Source organism: Lissotriton vulgaris, chromosome 5, assembly GCF_964263255.1.
Source record: "Lissotriton vulgaris chromosome 5, aLisVul1.2, whole genome shotgun sequence".
Taxonomy (NCBI): domain Eukaryota; kingdom Metazoa; phylum Chordata; class Amphibia; order Caudata; family Salamandridae; genus Lissotriton; species Lissotriton vulgaris.
Genome location: NC_141693.1, coordinates 34497526 through 34521557, shown reverse-complemented (window position 1 = coordinate 34521557; position 24032 = coordinate 34497526). Strand labels below are relative to the sequence as shown.

The window sequence follows — 24032 nt, the reverse complement described above, 5'->3', positions numbered from 1 at the left end:
GCCCTGCAGACAGAAAGATACACGGAAAGAGCCCTGCAGACAGAAAGATGCACGGAAAGAGCCCTGCAGACAGAAAGATGCACGGAAAGAGCCCTGCAGACAGAAAGATGTATGGAAAGAGAGCCCTGCAGACAGACATCCATAGTATCAGACAATAGGGTCGGAAGAAAAGAGGCCTGTGGACTAAGGTGACAAACTGACACGAGGGAGTAAGGAAAAAGAGGATGACAATAGGAAAAGTTCTGCACAAAGTAAATGGCACAAAATGGCAGTGCATAACTGAAGACATGAACGCATCTGAAGCACAATCGCACTCCGCTTCCATGTTTAAATTAAATATTAAATACGAAGAATCCATGGCAGCGAGACAGGTGACTAAACACATGCGGATATGAATACAGGGGGAGAAGAGACAAAAACCATCCAAGATGGAGCACACAGATGGAGCAAGAACGGAGCAGCTAAGGAAGGCCCCGAGTTTGCCCCTCACTAGATTCCAAGATCCAGTCAGTCTTTCCCATGCAACATTCTCATTCACTCGGCAAGATCCTTTACATCTAATCATTCCCTGTCAAACTAGAACATGTGCAGCACTTTTCTTTGCAAATATACTTTCTCGTAAAATAAGTTTTTTGGAACTGGGCCTTCAGAAAAAAGAATCACTTAACCTATTTTTAATTTTAGCCACAGAACGTCCTACAACGCAACGACAAAGTCCTACAACGCAACGACTGAACGTCCTACAACGCAACGACTGAATGTCCTACAACGCAACGACTGAACATCCTATAGCGCAACGACTGAACATCCTACAACGCAACGACTGAACATCCTACAACGCAACAAATGAACAGCCTACAACGGAGCGACTGAACATCCTACAACGCAGCGACTGAACATCCTACAACGCAGCGACTGAACATCCTACAACGCAGCGACTGAACATCCTACAACGCAGCGACTGAACATCCTACAACGCAGCGACTGAACATCCTACAACGCAACGACTGAACATCCTACAACGCAAGGACTGAACATCCTACAACGCAACGACTGAACATCCTACAACGCAACGACTGAACATCCTACAACGCAACGACTGAACATCCTACAACGCAACGACTGAACATCCTACAACGCAACGACTGAACATCCTACAACGCAACGACTGAACATCCTACAACGCAACGACTGAACATCCTACAACGCAACGACTGAACATTCTACAATGCAACGACTGATTACCCTACAATGCAACAAATGAACGTCCTAGAATGCAACAAATGAACGTCCTACAATGCAACAAATGAACGTCCTACAATGCAGCGACTGAACGTCCTACAACGCAGCGACTGAACGTCCTACAACGCAGCGACTGAACGTCCTACAACGCAGCGACTGAACGTCCTACAACGCAGCGACTGAACATCCTACAACGCAAATACTGAACATCCTACAACGCAAATACTGAACATCCTACAACGCAAATACTGAACATCCTACAACGCAAATACTGAACATCCTACAACGCAGCGACTGAACATCCTACAACGCAGCGACTGAACATCCTACAAAGCAGCGACTGAACATCCTACAAAGCAGCGACTGAACATCCTACAAAGCAGCGACTGAACATCCTACAAAGCAGCGACTGAACATCCTGCGACTGAACATCCTCCAACGCAGCGACTGAACATCCTACAACGCAGCGACTGAACATCCTACAACGCAGCGACTGAACATCCTACAACGCAGCGACTGAACATCCTACAAAGCAGCGACTGAACATCCTACAAAGCAGCGACTGAACATCCTGCGACTGAACATCCTCCAACGCAGCGACTGAACATCCTACAACGCAGCGACTGAACATCCTACAACGCAGCGACTGAACATCCTACAACGCAGCGACTGAACATCCTACAACGCAGCGACTGAACATCCTACAACGCAGCGACTGAACATCCTACAACGCAACGACTGAACATCCTACAACGCAACGACTGAACATCCTACAACGCAACGACTGAACATCCTACAACGCAACGACTGAACATCCTACAACGCAACGACTGAACATCCTACAATGCAACGACTGAACATCCTACAATGCAACAAAGGAACATCCTACAATGCAACAACTGAACATCCTACAATGCAACAACTGAACATCCTACAATGCAACAACTGAACATCCTACAATGCAACAACTGAACATCCTACAATGCAACAACTGAACATCCTACAATGCAACAAAGGAACATCCTACAATGCAACAACTGAACATCCTACAATGCAACAACTGAACATCCTACAATGCAACAACTGAACATCCTACAATGCAACAACTGAACATCCTACAATGCAACAACTGAACATCCTACAACGCAACGACTGAACATCCTACAATGCAACGACTGAACATCCTACAACGCAACGACTGAACATCCTACAACGCAACGACTGAACATCCTACAACGCAATGACTGAACATCCTACAACGCAACGACTGAACATCCTACAATGCAACGACTGAACATCCTACAATGCAACGACTGAACATCCTAAAATGCAACGACTGAACATCCTACAATGCAACAAATAAATGTCCTATACAAAGGTCTTAAGGAAGCTGGACAGGAGATCAAGTTCCCAAACTCAGCGGGACTTCCCTTTCCTATGCTCCTCCCGGATGCTCTGGTGATCACTTCTTACTGTAGTTTCCTCTGTAGTAGAACAGCTTCTGGGTATCGAGATGGATGATGTCGGTACACACATCATCCAAGAATCCTTGGTCGTGGGAGACGATCAGGAGCGTCTTCTTCCATCCCTGCAGATAGCTGCAAAGAGAAAGAGTCAATGAAATCTACTTTCATAGCAGCTAGCTTCTTCAACCAATAATGTGCGACGGGTCGACTCACTTGTTTAACCAGATGACAGCGTTTAGGTCCAGGTGGTTGGTGGGCTCATCCAGCATCAGCAGCGTGGGCTCCATGAAGAGGGCTCTGAAGAGACAAAAACACACCTGCAATGATTGGTGGGAGGGCGGAGACTCACCCAGCATCAGGGCTAGATAAAATGTTTATTTTTTCCATTCCGCAGTAGGATGATGCACAATGCTACGTAAATCCACAAGATTTTGTGATCGACTACAGTTAGCTATAGTTGGAAATCCTGCAACGACAACATAGTCTGGATGGTTAGCTTCCATCCTCACGAGCCCCGTACGCCACTAACTACCCATAATCCCAAGATTCTCACGTACATCCACACAGCAGATGTGGACATTTTGTTATAGCCTAATTAAGGGCCACAAGCAGATTTACACAAGCATTGGTAATGCCAATATGTCTTGCATTAAGATATGTTTGAGGCATTAGTGGTGTAACGTAAATTGTTTTCTACCCAAGTTTTTCTGTGTGTAGTGGTGTGTTTGTAGTTGTGTTAGTTTATTTGTAGTGGTTGTTTGTTAACTCTATATGCTGGAGATGTTAGTAGTGTGTGTAAGAGTGATAGAAAGGGGTGTGAGATAGTAAAAGAGAGAGAAATAAAGTCACTGTTACTATGTGTACTTGTTTGTGCTGTTATGTTGGTAGTATGTTAATTTTAATAGTCAATCAGGTTCGCATTTGGAATCTAATAAGTGTTTAGCCATGGATTACATTGGTCTTTAAAGACATCAATGTTTGTGGTAAATCAATGGTGGAAAGGTATAGTGGTTTGTGGTAAATAAATGGTGTAAGGGTATAGTGGTTTGTGGTAAATCAAGGGTGGAAGGGTATAGTGGTTTGTGGTAAATCAAGGGTGGAAGGGTGTAGTGGTTTGTGTTAAGTCAAGGGTGGGAGGGTATAGTGGCTTGTGGTAAATCAAGGGTGGGAGGGTATAGAGGCTTGTGGTAAATTAAGGGTGGGAGGGTATAGAGGTTTGTGGTAAATCAAGGGTGGAAGGGTATAGTGGTTTGTGGTAAATCAATGGTGGAAGGGTATAGTGGTTTGTGGTAAATCAAGGGTGGCGGGTCGTTTGAGAGGGAGAGGATTAGCTGGGTGTCATCGGCGTAGGAGATGTTTAGGTTGTGTTGGCGTGCGATGGCTGCAAGGGGGCTCATGTAGACGTTGAATAGGGTGGGGCTGAGCGAGGATCCTTGAGGAACGCCGCAGATGACTTCGGTGGCCGCGGATCGGAACGGGGGGAGGCGGACTCTCTGGGTTCTTCCGGCGAGGAACGAGATGATCCACTCCAAGGCCGTTCCTTGGATTCCGGTGTTGCTGAGGCGTTGTATCAGGGTGCGGTGGCATACGGTGTCGAAGGCTGCTGAGAGGTCCAGGAGGATGAGTGCCGCTGTTTCCCCGTTGTCAAGCAGGGACCCGATGTCTTCAGTGGCTGCGATGAGGGCGGTCTCGGTGCTGTGGTTTGCTCGGAAACCGGACTGCGAGGGGTCGAGGGATCCGTTTGTCTCAAGGGAGGCGGAGAGTTGTTTGTTGACGATCCTCTTGATGACTTTGACAGGAAAGTGGAGGAGCGAGATGGGGCGGAAGTTCTTGAGGTCCGTGGGGTCTGCGGTGGGTTTCTTCAGAAGGGCGCTGAGCTCGGCATGTTTCCAGCTCTCCGGGAAGATGGCGGATGCGAAGGAGCTGTTAATGATGTCCCGGAGTTGGGGTGCGAGGATGGAGTCGGCTTTGTTGAAGATGTGGTGAGGACAGGGGTCGGTTGGGGAGCCGGAGTGGATGGTGTCTTCGGTGCTGACCGGGGTCTAGTTGCAGAGGGTGGTGGTGGGGGGTGCTGGTTCGGTGGTTGGGTGCGTGGTCTGTGCGCTGGAGCTGTAGTGTATGTCGGCGATCTTGCGGTGAAAGAACGAGGCGAGTGAGTCGCAGAGGTCTTGCGAGGGTGTGATGTCGTTGTTGCAGGCGCTGGGGTTGGAGAGCTCTTTAACGATGCTGAAGAGTTCCTTGCTGTTGTGGGTGTTGTTGTCCAGAGGTTCTTTGAATGTCGTCCTTTTGGTGGTGCGGATCAGCTGGTGGTGTTTGCGGGTGGCGTTCTTGAGGGCTGTCATGTTCTCTGTCGTCTGGTCATGGCGCCAGGCTTTCTCGAGGGTGCGGCAGGTTTTCTTGGAGTTTTTGAGGTCGTTGGTGAACCACAAAGCTTTCTTGCTGCCGGGTCTGCTGGGAGGGTTCTTCAGTGGCGCGAGGTCATCGGCGCAGTTGGTGAGCCACTGTGTGAGGTTGCGGGCTGCTTCGTTGGGGTCCCTCGTGTTGGTGGGAGGATTCTGGCTGAGGTGGTGAGATGGTCGGCGGTGATCTTGCTCCAGATTCTGCGGGGAACCGGTTGTGGGTGGTGGTGGGTCGTGGTTCTCCTGAAGTTGAAGTGGACGCAGCTGTGATCTGTCCAGTGAAGTCCGGTGGAGTGGCTGAAGGAGATGTGCTTGCTGGAGGAGAAGATGGGGTCAAGCGTGTGACCGGCGTAGTGGGTGGGGGTGTTCACCAGTTGCTTGAGTCCGAGGTTGGCGAGGTTGTCCAGGAGGGCGGCAGTGTTGCTGTCATTGTTGTTCTCCAGGTGGAAGTTGAGGTCCCCTAGGAGGATGTAGTCTTAGGAGGTAAAGGCGCGCAGGCTGATTAAGTCTGCGATGGTTTCGCTGAATTGTGTGCGTGGTCCCGGGGGTCTGTAGATGAGAGTGCCTCTGAGGGTGGTCTTGGGGTCGGTGTGCATCTGGAAGTGGAGGTGCTCGGCGGCGGTGATGGTGTCGTCGGAGTTGGTCGTGATTCGGATAGTGTTTCTGTGGACGATGGCTATGCCTCCTCCGGTTTGGTTGACGCGGTCCTTCCGGTGATCTTGTAGCCCTTCGGGATGGCTATGGCGATGTCAGGGGCGGAGGAGGCGTTCATCCAGGTTTCTGTGAGGAAGGCGACGTCTGGTGATGTTGTGTCGAGGAGGTTCCAGTGTTCGACGGCGTGTCTGTGCACGGAGCGGGTGTTGAGCAGGATGCACTTGAGGTGAGTGTTGCTGGTGTCTGGCTTGGCGGGAGCGGTGCAGGTTCTGAGGCAGGTGAATTTGCAGGCTTGGCAGGTGAAGGGTCCGTGGGTGCGTTTCGGGGGGGCTCGGTAGCAGGTGGGCTTCTGGCCGGCGTTGAGTGCGTGGAGGGTGGCGGCGTCGTAAGTCCGTCGTGTGGGCTGGCATCGTCGGGGGGTAGGGGTCCTGGCGCTGGGTGCGGTCCAGGTGCAGACGCTTCCAGACGGGCTTGCCATATGAGGGCAGAGGAAGGGAGGAGCAGCTGGGAGGTGGAAGCGAGGCGGCCAATGGGAGAGAGGGGGGCGGGCCGCAGGGGCTCAGCGGCAAGTGAGACCCAGGGGAAAAACTCGGGCAAAAAACGGCGGGAGAAAGACGGCGGGAAAGGGACGGCAGGAGAGTGACAACAGGGCACAGGGATACAGAAGCAAACACAGGGGCACAAAATTGAGAAAAATAAAGCAAAGTGGCACAGAGGCCAGCGCACGGGTACAGAAAAAAGAAAGGGGGCGAGCAGTCAGGTGGCAAAAAGCGTCAACGGAGGTTCAGACCACAGGGGGCTGCGTGGCGGATGGGGGGGAGCGACCTGCCTGGTGACAGGGTCAGAGGGAGGTGCGGTGCAAAAGGGGTACATGGAGAGAGGTGCGGTGCGAAAGGGGGCACAAGGGGGAGGATTTCAGATTTTCAGAAGTTGTTGAAAATGCATCATGACCCTTACACTGAACATAAGATTTGGCCGCTATTAAAACAAAGTTAAAGGAAAATGCTACTTACCCAGTATGCATCTGTTCTTGGCAGATAGAGCTGTAGAGATATGCTTTAGCATAGATCGCCATCTAGTGTTGGGTCCGGATGTTTGCACTTTGTTTTTGTTTGAAGAAGTTTTTGCAGTCACGAAGTAGCTGGTGACTCCTTTTGGCGATAGTGCGCATGGGAATCGACTCCATCCCCAGACTGTTTTGCCGTAAGAGTGATGATGGAGATAGTAAGAGTAGAAAAAGATGTCCTTTTAAAATGTATCTAAGTAAGATGTTAATGCAACAGATAAAGGTACCCGGGGAGGCGGGTGGGTGCATATGGCTCTACAGCCTCTCTATATGCCAACAGATGCATACTGGGTAAGTAGCATTTTCCGTTCGAGGCATGTGAGCTGTAGATTATATGCTGTGCATAGACTACATAGCAGTTACCTACCAAAGGGGAGAGGAGTTGGCCTAACGGCTAGGACGCTCAACCTCGGAACCTGGGTTTGAGTCTCGGTAACAACACTAAACATACTGTGATTCTGGGAAAATCACTTCATCTCCCCGTGCCTAACAAAAATGAATGTGTGTCCTCAAGTAACGTAACTGGTGCTAGGTAAAGCGCCCGGATACCCCCTTTCTCCCCCTGTTATCGGAGGAACACAGGAAGATCACGGTGCAGGCGATCATAGGCTCGAGAATCGACTACTCCAACGACCTTTATCTCGGCCTGCCAGAATACCTGCTCCAACGGTTACAGGTTGTCCAGAACTCGGCAGCACGTGCCATCTTTGGACTATCTCGCCGTGCCAGAGCCTCGGGCCTTCTGGAGGCACTGCACTGGCTTCCTGTCCAGAAGCGGATAATCTTTAAGACTCTTACTCTGGCACACAAAGCCTTTCACGCCTCCGGAGCAAAATACCTCCAAAAAAGGTTGACCTTTTACCATCCTGCCAGGTCGCTCAGGTCAGAATCCTTGTTTATCGCTGCGGTGCCTCGTGTGAAGAGAGCTCGCATTGGAGGCCGCTCTTTTAAATTATTGGCGCCCCAGTTGTGGAATAAGCTGCCTGTGACCCTGCGCAGCACTCCTAACTTGTTGGCTTTTAGGAAGGGGCTCAAAACCTGGCTTTTTACCTCTTAGTTTTCTGGCCCTATTAGGTTTCTTTCTCTCTGTCTTTTATTTGCTTTCCCTGTTGTGTTATGAGATTAGTGTGCAATTTAAAGCGTCGGGACACTCTTTCGAGTAGCCGTACGCTATATAAAACCCCGGTATAACATAACATAACATAACATATAACATAACATAACATACCCGATTCGGGTCAAGTTCGTTTGCTCCTTTGACATCTAATGTGTGAAGGGCACGTCCTGCCACTGAATCTGGTTGAGGGAAGAACACAGGCAACTCAACAGATTGGTTCATATGAAAGGCAGAAATGACTTTAGGTAAAAATTTGGGGTAGTCCTAAGAACCACTTTGTGTTGCTGGATTTGTAAAAATGGCTCTTCTATGTTTAGTGCCTGAAGCTTGCCCACTCTTCTCCGAGATGTGATGGCTATGAGGAAAGCTACCTTCCAAGTGAGAAATTGTTGTTCACACTTGTGCAATGGCTCAAAGGGTGGATCCATGAGTCTGGTAAGGACGATGTTGAGATTCCATACTGGAGCAGGTGGAAGTCTGGGTGGAAGGACTCTAAGTCCTTCCAAAAACGCTTTAACAGTAGGCACTCTAAAGAGAGACAAATGCTGTCTGTTTTGTAGATACACAGCTATTGCAGCAAGATGTAAGCGTAATGATGTGTACGCTAAATTGGAACGCTGTAGATGCAGTAGGTAGCAAATGAGGTTTTGAATTGAAGCATCTAGCGGATTGATTTGATTGTTGTTACAGTGAATGACAAACCTTTTCTACTTTGCTGCGTAACATGAACTTGTTGTAGGGCGTCGAGCCTCTTTAATAACGTTCATACAGTCTGGCTGGAGATTACGGAAGCCAAACCCTATGATTTCAGGCGCCAGATCGCATGGTTGAGTTGACTGGGATCTGGATGCCTCCTCCCTCCATGGTTCTGAGTGAGAAGCTTGGTGGAGAGCTGTAGTTTTTAATGAGGAACTACTGATAGTTTCAACAGGGTTGTGAACCAGGGTTGTCGAGCCCATGCAGGAGCAACTAGGATTAGTGTCAGGGTCTGCTGTCTGAGCTGCCGAACCACTAGTGGAATGAGTGGAAGAGGCGGAAAACCATAAGCAAATATCTCTGACCAATTCATCTATAGCGCATTGCCTTTGGACAATGGGTGTGGATACCTGGACGCTAAGCTTGGGCATTTTGCGTTGAGGTGTGTGGCGAACAGATCTATCTGTGGGAAGCCCCACATTTGGAAGAATGGGAGAACTTGAGGATGTAATTCCCGTTTGTGGATCTGCTGACATTGACGACTGAGCAGATCTGCAATTCAGTTGTTTACTCCTGGGAGGTGTTCCGCAAGGAGATATATGTTTAGAGGTATAGCCCATCTCCATATGCTTTGAGCTAGTGGTAAAAGCTGTAGAGTTTGTGCCCCCCTCCCCCGGTTTTTGTATATAGTACATCGCTGTCATGTCTGTACGAACTAGGACAGCTTTGCCTACGAAATGCAGTTGAAAATCTTTCAATGCTAGAAAAATTGCTAGTCGCTCCAGATGGTTTATGTGGATTTGTTTTTGTTGTGGGGTCCACATGCCCTGAATGGTATGTTTTTGAAGATGAGCTCCCCAACCAGTGAGCGAGGCGTCTGCTGTTAGCACCATCTGTGGAACCGGGTCGATGAATGGCCGCCCCTTGGAAAGGATTTGTGTATTCCACCACTGCAGAGAGCGAGGTGTGCGGCTGTCCACCAACACCAGATCGGTTAGCTGACCTTGAGCACGATTTCACTGATGTGCTAAGCATTCCTGTAGGGGGCGCATTTAGAGTCTTGTGTAAGGAACGATTAGAATGCAAGATGCCATCATTCCGATGAGTTTCATGAACACTCGGGCTGGTAATGAGTGTTGAGGCTGAAATTGTGATATCAGAGTTTGTACATAGCGTATTCTGACAGGGTTGCGGTATGCTAGAGCCTAGCACGTGTTCATTGTGGCTCCTAGGTACGCTAGCGTGTTGGACGCCTGGAGGTGAGACTTTGTGCGGTTTACAGTTAATCCCAAGTTGTGAAGCAGCTGAACTGTTTTGTGTGTAGTATGCAGCTCTGTTGTGACCTGGCTTTTATTAGCCAGTCGTCCAGGTAAGGGAAGATGTGAATGTGTTGTCTTCTTAAATGATCTGCGACTACTGCCAGACACTTGGTGAAGACTCTGGGTGCTGTAATTACCCCGAACACGAGAACTTTGAATTGGTAATTGTGAGAAAGTGCCCTCTTTCTGCATGGTTGCCCCACTTTTTGCTGAATTGCTGATGTGATTTGACGGAGTGTGCCCTGGGCTACTGCCAACCAGGTACCCAGGGCCTGTGTTTCTCCCTAAATCTGCATTGAAGCCTAAGCCCAATTGGCATCTCTGGCCACAAGTCAGCCCCAGGTAAATGGTACCCTGGGTACCCACTGTGACCAGAGAAGGCCCCTAAGGGCTGGAGCACTTATTGTGCCACCCTTAGGGGCCCTGTACCTTGACACCTACACACTGCCTTTGCAGGCTGCGTGTCTTGGTGCAGAAAAAAACAAAGTCGACATGGCACACATCCCTGTGTGCCATGCCCACAAACCACTGCCCTGGCATACATCAGTCACCCCTCTAGCTGGGTGCCTTATGCCAGTGGTGAGGGTATGGTGCTGGGAGGTTGTCATTACAAACTCCACAGCACCAGAATGGCCTCACTGAAAGCTCGGAAGTTTGGTATCAAACTTCTCAGCACATTAAACCCACACTGATGCCAGTGTGGGATTTAATGTAAAATGCACCACAGAGGGCATCTTAGAGCTGCCCCCTGAAACTCGACCAAACTCCAGTGACCTACTGAGTAGCTGCCTAGGTTGCCACTACCAGACAATGTTTGTGGACCCCTGGGTCGAGAGCTTGCCGCTCTCGAGGGCCTGAAACAATGCACATCCTGGGACGAGGTGCCAAGCCTCCTTCCCTAGGATGGGCAGGGTTCACGAAGGGGAAGCTTCAAAGGCTTGCCGCCTTTGTGAGCTTCTCCAGACCACTTGCTGCTCTCAGCAACTGGTCCCCACTGGTTCTACCCCCCCACTTTTGGCAGGAGAACCAGCAGGAAAAACAAGTGAGGAAGAGAGGTGTGCCCTCCTCTGCCAACTCCACCCCTCAGGTGGGGGAGGCGAGATTAAGCACAACCTCGAGTCCCCGCCATCTTGAGGATGGGGGACCCAACCAACCAGGGACAGGCTCCTGCCCCCATCCCACTGGAGAGTGGCAGAATAGGGGGTGTACCCTGCCCAGGGAAGGGACCCATTGGTCCCTGCCCTTACCTACCCGTAACGCCCCTAAATTTAGTATTTAGGGTCATCCTGAACCTTCCTTACTCAGATCCAGCATTAACAAGAAAAGTAGAGAAGGACGAGAAGAGCTAACAAGAGGACGACGCCCACTGACTTGGCCCCAGCCCTACTGGCCTGTCTACCCACGAACCTGCTCCTGCAAAACCCCGGCATGTCAAGCGGCCAGCAACCTCAAAAACCCCGGAGGACCTGCCTGCCTTCACTTTCCAAGCGGTTTCTCACATGAACACCGGACGTGTTTGAACTTCAGCTTCTGGTGCCAGCCAGAGACCGCGAATCCAGCCTACTCTGCACCTGCTGAACCCAGCCTGAGCTCGAGTAGAAAAACACCACAAGGAGGTCCCTCCGGTGATCCTGACCGAAGATCCAGCGACCCCTGACCTGCCTCAAACCTCCAGATGACGCCTGCAGCAACCTCAGTCTAGAGGACCCCCCTTACGCGACCAGAGCGGGTAAGAAAATCAGACGTCCCAGGGCACCCCAGCACCTGACGCCCCATGGCCTTGTGTGCCCAACCCAGCAGTGCCTAACCATCCCTCTACATCCCAACTCACCCCTCGAAGTGGTGGTTGTAGGAAGGTACATCCTGACTATGGTTGCCCCCAACTTTTTGCCCTGTGTTTTAGCTGGTTTTGGACATAGTCGACCTGGGACCCTGCCAATCAGGACCCCAGGCCTACTGCTCTCTCTTTAAAATGGATTCCATGTACCCTAGGTACATTTCCAATTGGTACTGGGCCACCCTATCAGACCCTGTAACTCAGGGCATGGGTGTACCCAGGGCTGCCAGGGGCTGCAGCATGTATTATGCCACCCCTGGCTGGCCTCCTAAATTTGACACAACTGGCTGCTTGACAGCTGGGGCAAAGTCGTGTAATCACCCTTTGCTGTAGATATAGTATACCTATATCTAACCCTAAAATGGACACACAGATTCCTATCAGTCACTCCTATGGCAGGCCTTGACAATCCTGAAGGCAGAGTGCTTGGAATCGTGTGAGATGGTGCTCTGGCATGAGCTGAGCCTGTCTGCAGCTTGCGGAATCAAGTCCTAATAGCTGTTCCATGATATCGCATACCATATACTCTTAAGTGCATTATAATCCTCGCGGTTAAATGCTAACTTTGGTATTGCTTTATCAAAACATGTCGAGTAAGGTGTCATACGAATTGGAATACTAACCCCTCGCCAATTCTGGCGACGGGGTTAGCATTCCACCCTTCTAGAGGGACACGACATGTATGTAACTGTGAACCCCGGTTAAAGTTAAGCAAAGCCTCAGCTCCACAAAATGGATGCTGCCACCACAGACACGAGTCTGACCCCCTGCAGCTGGGAGTCCTCCCAGTGAGGGGAGCCTGGACAAAGGGTTTCCTGTCAGGGGCGGTGCTAGCACCGTCCCAGACATGGTTTTGTGTATCCTGGGTAGGCAGGGCTTTTCAGGAAGGTGACTGCTGAGTGGCACCCCGGTGCTCACTACGCATAGGCCAGTGAGAACCAGTTCCAGGGGCACACCAGCCCCTGGCCTGGGGAAGTCCGGCAGGGGAGAGGGGTGTAACCACCCCCCTCCTGGTCCCACCCATAGGCAGGACCTAGTCACCGGGTCAGCCCCCTTTTTTAGTGTAAAGATAGGAGCGGGCCCCCTGTTCAAATTAGATCATCTTTGGAATCAAGATACCACTTTCTTCGAAAGGACTTCACGATTTCTTCTTCAAGATTCTCCCTTGTGGCTAAGGAGTAGTCACCCTGCATCAAGCGGGCACCATCCTAAAGAACACTGCGGTCTGCTGCAAGTCCTTCATCACGAATCCGACGACCCAGCTCGACGAGACCCGGCTTCCCTGGCACCTCTGACCTCTACTCACCTCTACAGCCAAGCTGAGAACCGTGAGTGCGACGAGACCTCGAGGGACCGACGATCGCCAAGACTGCACGACATCTTTACTGCAAGCCCACCGTGTCCTCCACTGGTGAGTGCTTTGGGGTCCGAGAAGCCCCGACCCTGCGCAGCTCCAGCACCCAAGGTCAGCCTCCCTGCATCTCCACGATCTGCGTGGGGCCCTTCTGCTGTTTGCTGTGCACCGCGTTGTTTGGCTACTAGCCGGCTGGCTTGTGGCCTTGTGAACGACGCCCAACGACTTCACGACTGCTGGTCTGGTTGCCCCAGACTGGCCCTTGCTTCCTTCTTCAAGAGAGGCACCCCGGACCCTCCTGGTCCACTCCAGACGCCATTTTAGGTCCACCGCGTGGGCTTGAATTTGCCAAGGCTTGGTTGCCCAATCCTGGGTCCAGCGACGCCGACAGCTTCTATCTTCGTGGGACAGCTCGATCCTCCATCCTGGTCGCCGACAACGCCTCCTGGTCCGTGATATCTTCGAGCTCAAGCGTCACCCACTCACCTTGTCGAGGTGGCTACCATCCGGTGCCCTCCTGGTGCCCACTGACTACTGGCTAGTAGTCTCGAACTTGGTCCCCTCTGCTTTCAGGTGTCATCCATCTTCGAGATCCAGGCTTGGATCCAACTGAACTTTCTTCACTGGTCACCGGCCAGCATCTTTTCTTCCGGCTCCTGGTCCGTCTACGAGGATTCCCGACGTCTTTTCAGACCTATGCAGCTGCAGCCCCTGGGCTAGGTAACTTCGGCATTTCGGTGCCCCAGCATAGCCTCACTATCCAAGGGTCAGAATCTACTTTCGTTTTCTCCCTACCAGGTCGGGTTCGCCCGAGAACACTAACTTTTCATTTCCTAGCTACCATAGACTTTTGTCCGCATCTCGCGTGAGAGTGCACACACTGCACCCGAGTCCCCTAGGCCTCCTAGTCGTAATCTAACGATTCCCTAGTCAAGTCCTAGCGATTCCAAAAGCTATTAGTACTGTACTTACCTGCTAGGAATTTCACATTCCACTTTTAGAGTATATGGTTTTCCGTGCCCCTCGGGCATTTGTATATACTGTGCTAACTTAAGTATTTTTGTAAGAGTTTTGGTTTGTGCTTAGTACCCTGTCCTCATAAAGAGTACAGGGCTGTTGTGATCTTTAATAAATAACTGTTTATTTTCATAACACTTGTGTGGTGTCCTTTCACTGGGTATTCAAGGGGTATATGTGTGGTAAACAGCTGGCTTAACACGCCCTCTCGAGTCTTTAGCCTTAGACTGCTCGTATCCATGCTACTAGGATAGCTGGTCTATAAGGTTGACTTACAACCAATCATCAACAAGGGTTGCTGGACTGATACATAGTGGGCACTAGAATAGTGACCACTGCATATCAGGCCACCTTCTCACAGTGGTCACTCCTGAAAGATCCTCGTCCCCGAGCCTGCAGTGTTTCTTTGTCCCGGAGAAATTCCATTGAAATCAACAGGGCACCCGACCTCAAAACAGCACCCTGCACATGGCTGCCCTAGCGCCGCTGAGGGTGCCCCTGTTTGGCTAACTTGGTTCCCAACTTGCCCTGAGCTTAACCCTAGGAGCTTTGCTCCCACAACCCAGTGGCTTGCTTGCCAGCCTTCACCAACCGGACTCCCCCTATCCTCCAAAGGATAACATTGGGCCTCAACACTCTGCACCCGGCCGCCCGAGTGTTGGTGAGGGTGCAACAACAGTGCATCACTGACCCTGGGAGACCCCCGAGTCTAACCCCAGGGCCCTAACTCAAAAGACTGATTACTTACCTGGAAACTGCGAACCTCTTTTTCCTCATAGAATAACATTGAAACTTTTTGGGAGAAAAAGTATCAAAGTGTCGACTTTTGAAAACTGAGAATATTCCTTAAAAATCATCCAATTAACCAAAACGCATTTTCTCAACTATTGTCAGGCCCAGTGCTGAATCTAGGTATCCAGCACCGAGTGAGAAAAAGCAATGGTAACCTAACTTACCTGCTAAGTGAATTTCCTCCCATAGGATAACATTTATGATTCTATGGGAAAAAGTTTCTAAGTGTGAACTTTTGAAATGCAATAATATTCTTTAAAAACCGTACCTCCAACTAAAGCATATTTACTCACCTGTTTTCAGGAAACGCCCCAGTGCTGAATCTAGGACCCAGTACGGTGTTCGTGTAATCCGAAAAGTAAATTATTGCATTTTTACTGAAAAAGCCTATTGTTTCCTATGTATTGAGTCTACTGAGTTTGTGCATTGCAACGCCTGTAAACTCGAATTGGTACAAAGTTCTACTATCTTCTGGAAGTATTCAACCGCATCTTGTAACTGAAAAGTATTCTTATGCTTGCTTGGTTCTAGAAATAAAACAGTATATTTTTTTATACAAAACCATTGGCCTAGAGCTCAGTTTTTGAGTGTTAGAACTCATTTGCTGACTGAGTGTGTAAATTAAATGCTTTACACTGCCCTCTGATACTGCCTTACTGCTCGACCAAGCTACCATTTTAGAGTAAGGTTGTATCTAACTTTAGCCTCTGCCAAACCTCTGGAGACTCTTGCTTACAGTAATGCTGTCCGTCCACCACGAACCCGAGATATTTCCTGTGAGCGGGATGAATGGGAATATGGAAGTAGGCGTCCTTTAAATCTAGGGTGGATAGAAAGTCGCCTTCCTGAAGCAATGGGAGCACCTGTTGTAGTGTGGCCATGTGGAAGTGGTCCGGCTGTATGTACAGAGTCAGCTGTCTGAGGTCTAGTATAGGCCTGAGAGAGCCATTCTTTTTTGGAAGTTAAGAAATACAGGGAGTACACTCAGATCCCTTGATGATGTAATGGGACTGGTTCTATGGCGTGTTTTTGTAACAGAGAGAGAACCTCTTGTTTTAAAAGGGTGAGATGTTCTGGTGACATTGCACGTTCTCTTGGAAGAATGGTTGGGGGAGTGCAGCTAAGTTCCAGGCAATAACCATACTGGATAATTTGTAAGACCCACTTGTCTGTGGTGACTGAATTCCAGACAGGTCGGAACTGTGAGGGTATGCCCCCCGACAGGAGTGGAATGATCGAGGTGTGGCGGAGGGAAGTCACTGTTTGCTGCCAGGGGAAGTGCGGGTATAGTTACCTCTGCTTCTCCCTTATTTCCTCTGTATCCTCCTCGAAAATAACCTCTCGAGGAGGGAGACTGGTTGTTACCCTTATAAGAGGAGGAGTGATTCTCTGTGGACACTGTTTTTGAGCCACCCCTTTAAAAGGAGTGGCGAAAGGAACCCCTGCTAGAAGGTAATTGTAAGGCCCCCCTGGACTTCGCAGTTTCCGTGTCTTTCTTCATCTTTTCTAGGGAAGTATCGACAGCTGGCCCGAAAAGATGCTCCTCATCAAAAGGCTGATGGAGTATGGAGGACTGAATCCAGAGATTGTAAGCCAAGCGTCTCTCCGCAACAGTATGCTGGTGTTGATGACACGAAATGCTGTGTCTGCCGCATCTAGGGCCAGATGTAGGTAAATCTTCTTTACCGATTCTAAAATACAGAATTTTACCGATTCGGTATTTTAGAATCGGTAAATGAGATGTAGGTAATAATTCGGTATTTTTTACCAAATCGGTAAGATTCGGTAATTACCGAATCGGTATTTACCGATTCGGTAATTGACATTCATTCCTATGGGCCTGGAGGCCCATAGGAATGAATGTCAATTACCGAATCGGTAAAACTGTGAAATAGTCAAGGGTGGTAGGTAGTCACTTTGACCCCTGTTGCACCCCTGATTAGTGCTTGTGTGCCATGTGGCACACATACATGCCCTATGTCTGTCACATGGCACAGGTGTAAATGCACATATTTGCATTTACATAGGAATTAGTTATTTACCACCAACTAATAGTCCTTAACGCCCTGAAGCCCTGTTTACAGTGCTTCCTACATTTCATTTACCGAATCGGTAAATTTACCGAATCAGTAGTTTTTTGAAGCCCTACATCTCAATATCCGAATACCGGTCGGTAACGGCCGAAAACCGGTATTGTTGGCCGTTACCGACCGGTATTTGGATACCTACATCTGGCCCCTAGTGCGCATTTGATAAAAGTGTTGGTGATGAGCTTCCCTTCTTGAATGAGGTCATTCGCTGTGGTTTTATACTCATCTGGCACGTGTTGCATGAGTTTTTTCAACGCGTCGTAGTGAGCCCATCGTATCTTGCTAAGGCACACTTTTGCGGGAGGCATCAATGAGTTTAGACTCCTTATCAGGAGGAGGGGCGTCGCCTGTGCTTTGAGAGTTCGTTATCTTGTGGGCGTCAGATACAAGAGAGTAGGAGGGCAACTGACCTTTTATATATACAGGGTCTGTAGGAGCGGCTTCTATTTTTTATCTACTCTAGGTCTGAGTATTCTGGATCTAACGGGGTCTTTAAATACCTCATCCGTATGTTTTAACATGCCCTTGAGCACTGGTAAGGTATTAGTTGACCTTTGTGAGTGCGTTAGGGTCTCAACAAGGAAATGCTCTTTTAGAGGGTCTGTATGAAGCTCCACCCCGTGATATTGAGCAGCCCTGGTGATGAGATTAACACAGCCAATGCTGTCGTCAGGTGGAGAGGGTCTGGAGGGCTACAGCTCGGGATCCTGGTCTTTATCTGGTTCCCTGTGATAATTCTCCCAGGGATCAGTGCCCTGTGGTATGTCCTGATCTTGTGGCATATCCTGCTCTTATTCTCCATCCACATTATCTTCATCCTGTGGGTCAGGTGATGGTGGAGGTGGTGGAGGCTACAGGTCGGGATCATTGTCTTCTCCCAGGGATCAGTGCCCTGTGGTATGTCCTGATCTTGTGGCATATCCTGCTCTTATTCTCCATCCACATTATCTTCATCCTGTGGGTCAGGTGATAGTGGAGGTGGTGGTGAATTTAATGTTGTAATGATTACATTTGGGTTAGGAGGAGGAGAGGGAGGTATGTAAGGGGGAGAAGGATTAGTAAACATGTCCTTTTTCTTCAGAGGTATATGGCAACCCTCTGAGCGATCCAGCTTCTGTTTGTTTAGGAAGAGTGGCCAGGAGATGTCCAGTTTTAGGGTCAATACTTAGTCTCTTTTGGGTTGGATCCAAAGATGGGTCCTGGGACCGAGGCTCTTTGGATGGAGTATCTTTTTCTTTAGGAGTGGATTTCAGCGTCGAAGATTTGGGCTGAGAGTGGATGGAGTATCTTTTTCTTTAGGAGTTGATTTCAGCGTCGAAGATTTGGGCTGAGAGTCTTTGGGCATCAAATGTTTTGAATCCGAGGGCTTGGTTTTAGCCAGTTTGGGCTCTGAAGCTTTTGAAGTGAAAGGTGTGGGCTCCAAACTTTTCGGCCCAGAGGATCTCGGCTCCGAGCCTTGAAGCATTTCAGCTCCGAGGCCTTCGCTGTCGTAGGCGTCTTCGGTGCCGGCGGTGTGGAGACTGGCAAGTGTTTCATCTTATGTTACGTGCTGAGGGTGTCGGTTCAGTGCCGGAATGGGGCTGGCTCAAGCCCAAGCCAGAAGGCATGTGTTTGTGTTTCATAGCCGGGCTGGAGGGCGGGGCATCCCATTTTTTTCTCTGTGCCGACCTGAGCCCGAGGGCGAAGGTGATACTGGAGCCTTAGATTTTGGTTGAGTGGGCACATGGGAATCGGTACTCGCGGTACGTTAACCCGGAGTGATGTTCAGTTCTTCCATGTCGGCTTCGGACACTAAGACCAGTACTTCATCCTCTGCTTCTGCAGCTGGACGATGGAAATCTGAATCTTCGCCGAAGATGTCCGTATTGGAGTCGCTCCCGCGTTTCATCTCGTGGCGTCGAGCCCGACGATCACGAAAGTTCTTCTTCGATCAGAACGATCGACACATTTCACAGTCCTTTCTGTAGTGTTCCGGGGATAAGCAGAGGTTGCATATCTCGTGCAAGTCGGTGTGTGGAAATTTAGCAAGACACCTGGGTCCTTAAATGGAGTCCGGTCAATCGACTGCTGGTGTGGTCGGCACGGGTAGGCCCGACGGCCTGCCGCAAAGTTCCCAATCGAAGGTTTTCTCAGTTTAAGCGATACGTGTCAAATGGGAAACCACAATCGAAAGACAATACCATCGAGGGTAGAGGATTGCGCGTCGAAGGGGTTCGAGAAAAATCAGATGATGAACAGGTTGGAAGCAGAGCGTTCTTTTCTATATAATTTTTGAGTGACCGCTGTAAGTGTGGGGTGTTCCACAACCTGGACGAAGAACAGCTGTCTGAAACTCAACTCATAGTAAACAGAAGTCCTCATCCTCGGCTGCACCCCCTCCGCATGGGATGACACCTGGTGGCTCGAATATCCTCTTCCTAACACATACACATTACAGTTACAGCTTCTTGGCAGGCGACATTACCTTAGTTCTGCATTGGGAAAAATTTGAAGAGAAACATTCTCTTTGAAAAATACAGTAATGTGAAAAATATTCAAGGAGAGAAGCTCTGGATTCATGTGGAAATAAGGGACCGAACGCTAATGTTTTATGGCTCAAATGACATTAGTGTCATTCAATAAATCAATGAGGGTCGCAAGGAGCTGGAGTTGCTAACTACTGCAGTGTTGATTCCGGCATGAAGATCGAGCAGAGCCACCTACTAGCGTTGAAAAGCTATGGAAAAGTTTGCAGATCAAGTCCGTCACCAGGGGATATTCAACAGGTGAGGAACTTGCAGGTAGAATTATTAATCACAAATTTCCTAAACAAATGCATGTTGACAATAAAACTTTGTTAACCGAGCCAGGTGTATATGCGGGGCAGATCAGCAACGACGGTCAGGAACGGACAGGTTAAATGCCATATGCAACATACCGCGCTAGAGAGACTCTCATCCTCCAGCCCCCAGAGAACTTCTTTGTTGGGCGATTCTGCATTTCTGGGTTGAATCCCAAACCAGCAAGGATACGGCGGGCTTTGGCTTCGGCAGAGGCAGCACCCGTTGCGCGTAGCTCCTCGTAGACCTGTAAGAGAATCATGAAGATGATATTTTGTACCACATATAGTTCTGTTATTTTAAGGAAATGCCTCTTTTTGTATGGTCACCCCAAGTTTAGGATTGATGCTGCTGGTTTTTCGACTCGGAGTGCACTGAGGCGTCCTAACCAGACCTCGGGGAATATGTCCTGATCTTAAAACTGTATGTTTGATTGGCTTATACCAAATTGGCATAAGCCAACTTACTTGTAGGTCTCTAGTATATGCTACTCAGTTATGTAAGTTAGAGGGTCACCCCCTGGACTGCAGGACTGGTAGGACAAGGTAAAGGAATATGCTACTTACCAGTATGCATCTGTTCTTGGCATGTAGGGCTGCTGACATTTATATCTATGCATAGATCGCCGCCTAGTGTTGGGTCCGGATGATTGCACATTGTTGTCCTGGAAGAGTCTTCGAAGTATCACGAGATAGGTGGCTCCTCCCCTGGACTACAGTGCGCATGGGCATCCCCTCCATGCTCAGATTGTTTTTCGCCATTGTGGGAGAGATTGAGTGTGATATAGTAAGTGATGACCATGCGTTAAAATAAGTGTGAGTGCTACAGCTGCGACAGGCACCGGGGAGGAGGGCGGGCGATATAAATGTCAGCAGCCCTACATGCCAAGAACAGATGCATACTGGTAAGTAGCATATTCCGTTCGAGGCATGTGGGCTGCTGAATTTATATCTATGCATAGAATAAATAGTAGTACCCTCCTTATCGGCAGTTGCCCGTGCCAGCTGCAGCAGTCTGAAAGAGAGTTCTGAGAACAGCCTATCCTACAGCAGCTTGCTGTTTGGAGTGTACATCCGCGCAGTAGTGTTTGGTAAATGTATGTATGGTGGTCCATGTAGCTGCTCTACATATGTCCTCTAGAGGAAAGTTACCTAGGAAAGCCATGGATGCCTCTAATTTGCGTGTTGAATGCGCTCTTGGGGAAACTGTTCACGTGCGTTTATCCTTTTGATAACAGATCTGGATGCACTTAACAATCCATCTGGCTATACCTGATTTAGAAATTGGGTTGCCTTTGTGCTGTGGAGGCGAGGCAACGAACAGTTGTTTAGTTTTCCTGAAGTCTTTAGTCCTGTCTATGTAATACAGGAGAGCCCTTTTAACATCAAGTGTGTGTAGTGCTCGGTCTGCCACTGAATCAGCATTTGGGAAGAATACAGGTAGTTCAATAGTTTGGTTAATGTGGAACTGTGACACTACCTTGGGCATAAACTTGGGGTTGGTGCGTAGCACAACCCTATTAGCATGAATTTGAATGAAAGGCTCCTGAATAGTGAGGGCTTGCAGCTCGCTAACTCGTCGTAGCGAAGTTATTGCGACCAGAAAAGCCACTTTCCATGTGAGAAATTGTATCTCACAAGAGTGAAGAGGTTCAAAAGGTGGGACCATGAGCCTGGTGAGGACTAGGTTGAGGTTCCAGACCGGCGAAGGCGGGTGTCTTGGAAGAATGACCCTTTTCAGTCCCTCTATAAAAGCTTTAATGGCTGGCACTCTGAAAAGGGATAGGTACTGTCTATTATGAAGATAAACCGCCATTGCAGCCAAATGTATCCTGATGGAACTATACGCTAGATTACACCTGTATAGGTGCAGCAAATAACATATGATGTTCTGCGTGGAAGCATCAAGTGGATTTATGTTATTATTGGAGCAATAGATAACAAAACGCTTCCATTTTGCCGCATAGCAGGCCCTAGTGGTAGGTCGTCTAGCCTCCTTTATGATGTCCATACAGTCAGGAGGCAGGTTTAGGTAGCCAAACTATGACCTCAGGAGCCATATTGCAAGGCTCAACTGCTGCGGATCTAGGTGCTGAATGTCTCCATGGCTCTGAGTGAGGAGACTGGGTGTGAGTCTTAGGCGCTGGTGGGGAACCAAGGAAAGTTCTAGGAACGAGGTGTACCATGCCTGCCTTGCCCACGTTGGAGCAACCAGGATGAGCCTCATAGAGTGTTGCCTCAGTTGGGGTGCTACCAGCGGTATGAGTGGTGCTGGAGGAAAGGCGTACGCAAATCTGTTCGACCAGTTCATCCATATCGCATTGCCCTGAGACTGCGGGTGTGGGAACCTGGCGGCGAAGGTGCGGCATTTTGCGTTTTTGTGTGTGACGAAGAGGTCTATGTCTGGATGACCCCACAGCTGGAAATACGGTTGTAGCAGTGAGGGATGTATCTCCCACTCGTGCATTTGATGGCTGTGTCTGCTGAGCAGGTCCACCATCTGGTTGTCCTTGCCTGGGAGGTGTTCCGCTATGAGGAACATGTTCCTCTGAATGGCCCACTTCCACATGCACTGTGCTAGGTGTGACAATTGTGGAGTGTGTGTCCCCCCCTGCTTCTGGATGTAATACATCGCAGTCATGTTGTCCGTCCGGATCAGCACGACTTTGTTGCAGAGATGCAACTTGAATGCCTTCATTGCCATGAAGATTGCCATCAGTTCCAGTAGGTTGATGTGCATCTTCTGCTGTTGCGGTGTCCATAGTCCCTGCACTGTATAATGGAGGACATGCGCTCCCCAGCCCTGGAGAGATGCGTCCGTCGTCAGGACTATCTGTGGTACAGGCTTCTGGAACGGTCGTCCCCTGCAAAGATTTTGTGTGTTCCACCAATGCAGAGTTGTATGCGCGACCGGTCACCAACACTAGGTCTTTTAGCTGTCCTTGAGCCTGGTTCCACTGGCGTGCCAAGCATTCCTGAAGCGGACGCATGTGTAGCCTCGCGTGCGGGACTATAAAGATGCAGGAGGCCATCATGCCTATTAGTTGCATGAACACCTGCGCTGGGAGGGAGTGTTGTGGCTTGAATTTTTGAATCAACACTTGCATGCTGTTGACTCTCGCTGAGTTTGGTTGCGCTGTGGCAGCGAGAGTGTTTATTTCTGCGCCTAGGTACTGCTGTATATGTGCAGGGTGAAGATGGGACTTCGGGTAATTGAGCGAAAATCCCAGACTGTGTAGGAGGTGAATTGTGCATGACATGTGGCTGGCTCACTGCTGGGCTGACTTTGCTTGTACAAGCCAGTCGTCCAGATAAGGATAGACATGGATGTGTTGCCTAAGAAGATGCGCGGCCACTGTCGCTAAGCACTTCGTAAACACTCTGGGGGCTGTAGTGACCCCGAAAGGCAGGACCTTGAACTGGTAATGCTGGTTGTTGATGGTGAACCTGAGATATTTCCTGTGACTGGGGTGAATGGGAATGTGGAAATATGTGTCCTTTAGGTCTAGGGTTGCTAGGAAATCTCCCTGACTGAGCAACGGCAGAACTTGCTGTAAAGTGAGCATGTGAAAGTGTTCTGATAGGATGTATTGGTTTAGAGGTCTGAGGTCTAGAATGGGCCTGAGAGACCAGTCTTTCTTTGGGATTAAGAAGTACAGTAAATACACCCCTGTTCCCTGTTGTTCTACAGGCACGAGTTCTATGACCCCTTTTTGCAGCATGGATATGACTTCTTGCTGCAATAAGTGCATGTGCTCGGCGGACATAGGACGGTGCCTTGGGGGTATGATGGGTGGAGTGGAGGTTAGTTCTAGACAATAACCGTGTTGTATAAGTTTTCTAACCCACCTGTCCGTGGTAATGGTTTCCCAGACTGGCAGGAACTGCTGGAGTCTCCCCCGACCGGTGTTATATGGTCGGGGGGCAGTGACAAGACGTCACTGCTTGTTAGTGGCGGAGGATCTGGCATTATTATTTCCACGTCCTCTGCCCTTGGTGCTGTTCCCACGGTATCCACCCCTATTGTTGTTATAGGTGGTTTGTGTGCCTCCCTTGGTGTATTGGGCTTGTTGCGACGCTTGTCCTCTTGAAGCTCCCCTGTTACCGGAGCGACGAAAGGAACCGCCCCTGAACTGCTGAGACTGCAGAGCTCCCATGGATTTAG

At 49.4% G+C, this 24032-nt stretch overlaps 1 protein-coding gene across 2 annotated transcripts in view; it reads right to left on the bottom strand.

Annotated features, from left to right (window-relative positions):
• Window positions 1–24032, bottom strand: part of ABCF1 (ATP binding cassette subfamily F member 1) — a 370902-nt gene that overhangs the window by 144184 nt on the left and 202686 nt on the right. For both annotated transcript variants that reach the window (XM_086920711.1, XM_086920713.1), the window contains 3 exons: window positions 19967–20115; window positions 2922–3005; window positions 2716–2840 (listed from right to left, as the gene is read on the bottom strand). In XM_086920711.1, coding sequence (XP_086776837.1) covers window positions 2716–2840; window positions 2922–3005; window positions 19967–20115 — 358 coding nt within the window. The remainder of the gene's footprint in view (window positions 1–2715; window positions 2841–2921; window positions 3006–19966; window positions 20116–24032) is intronic.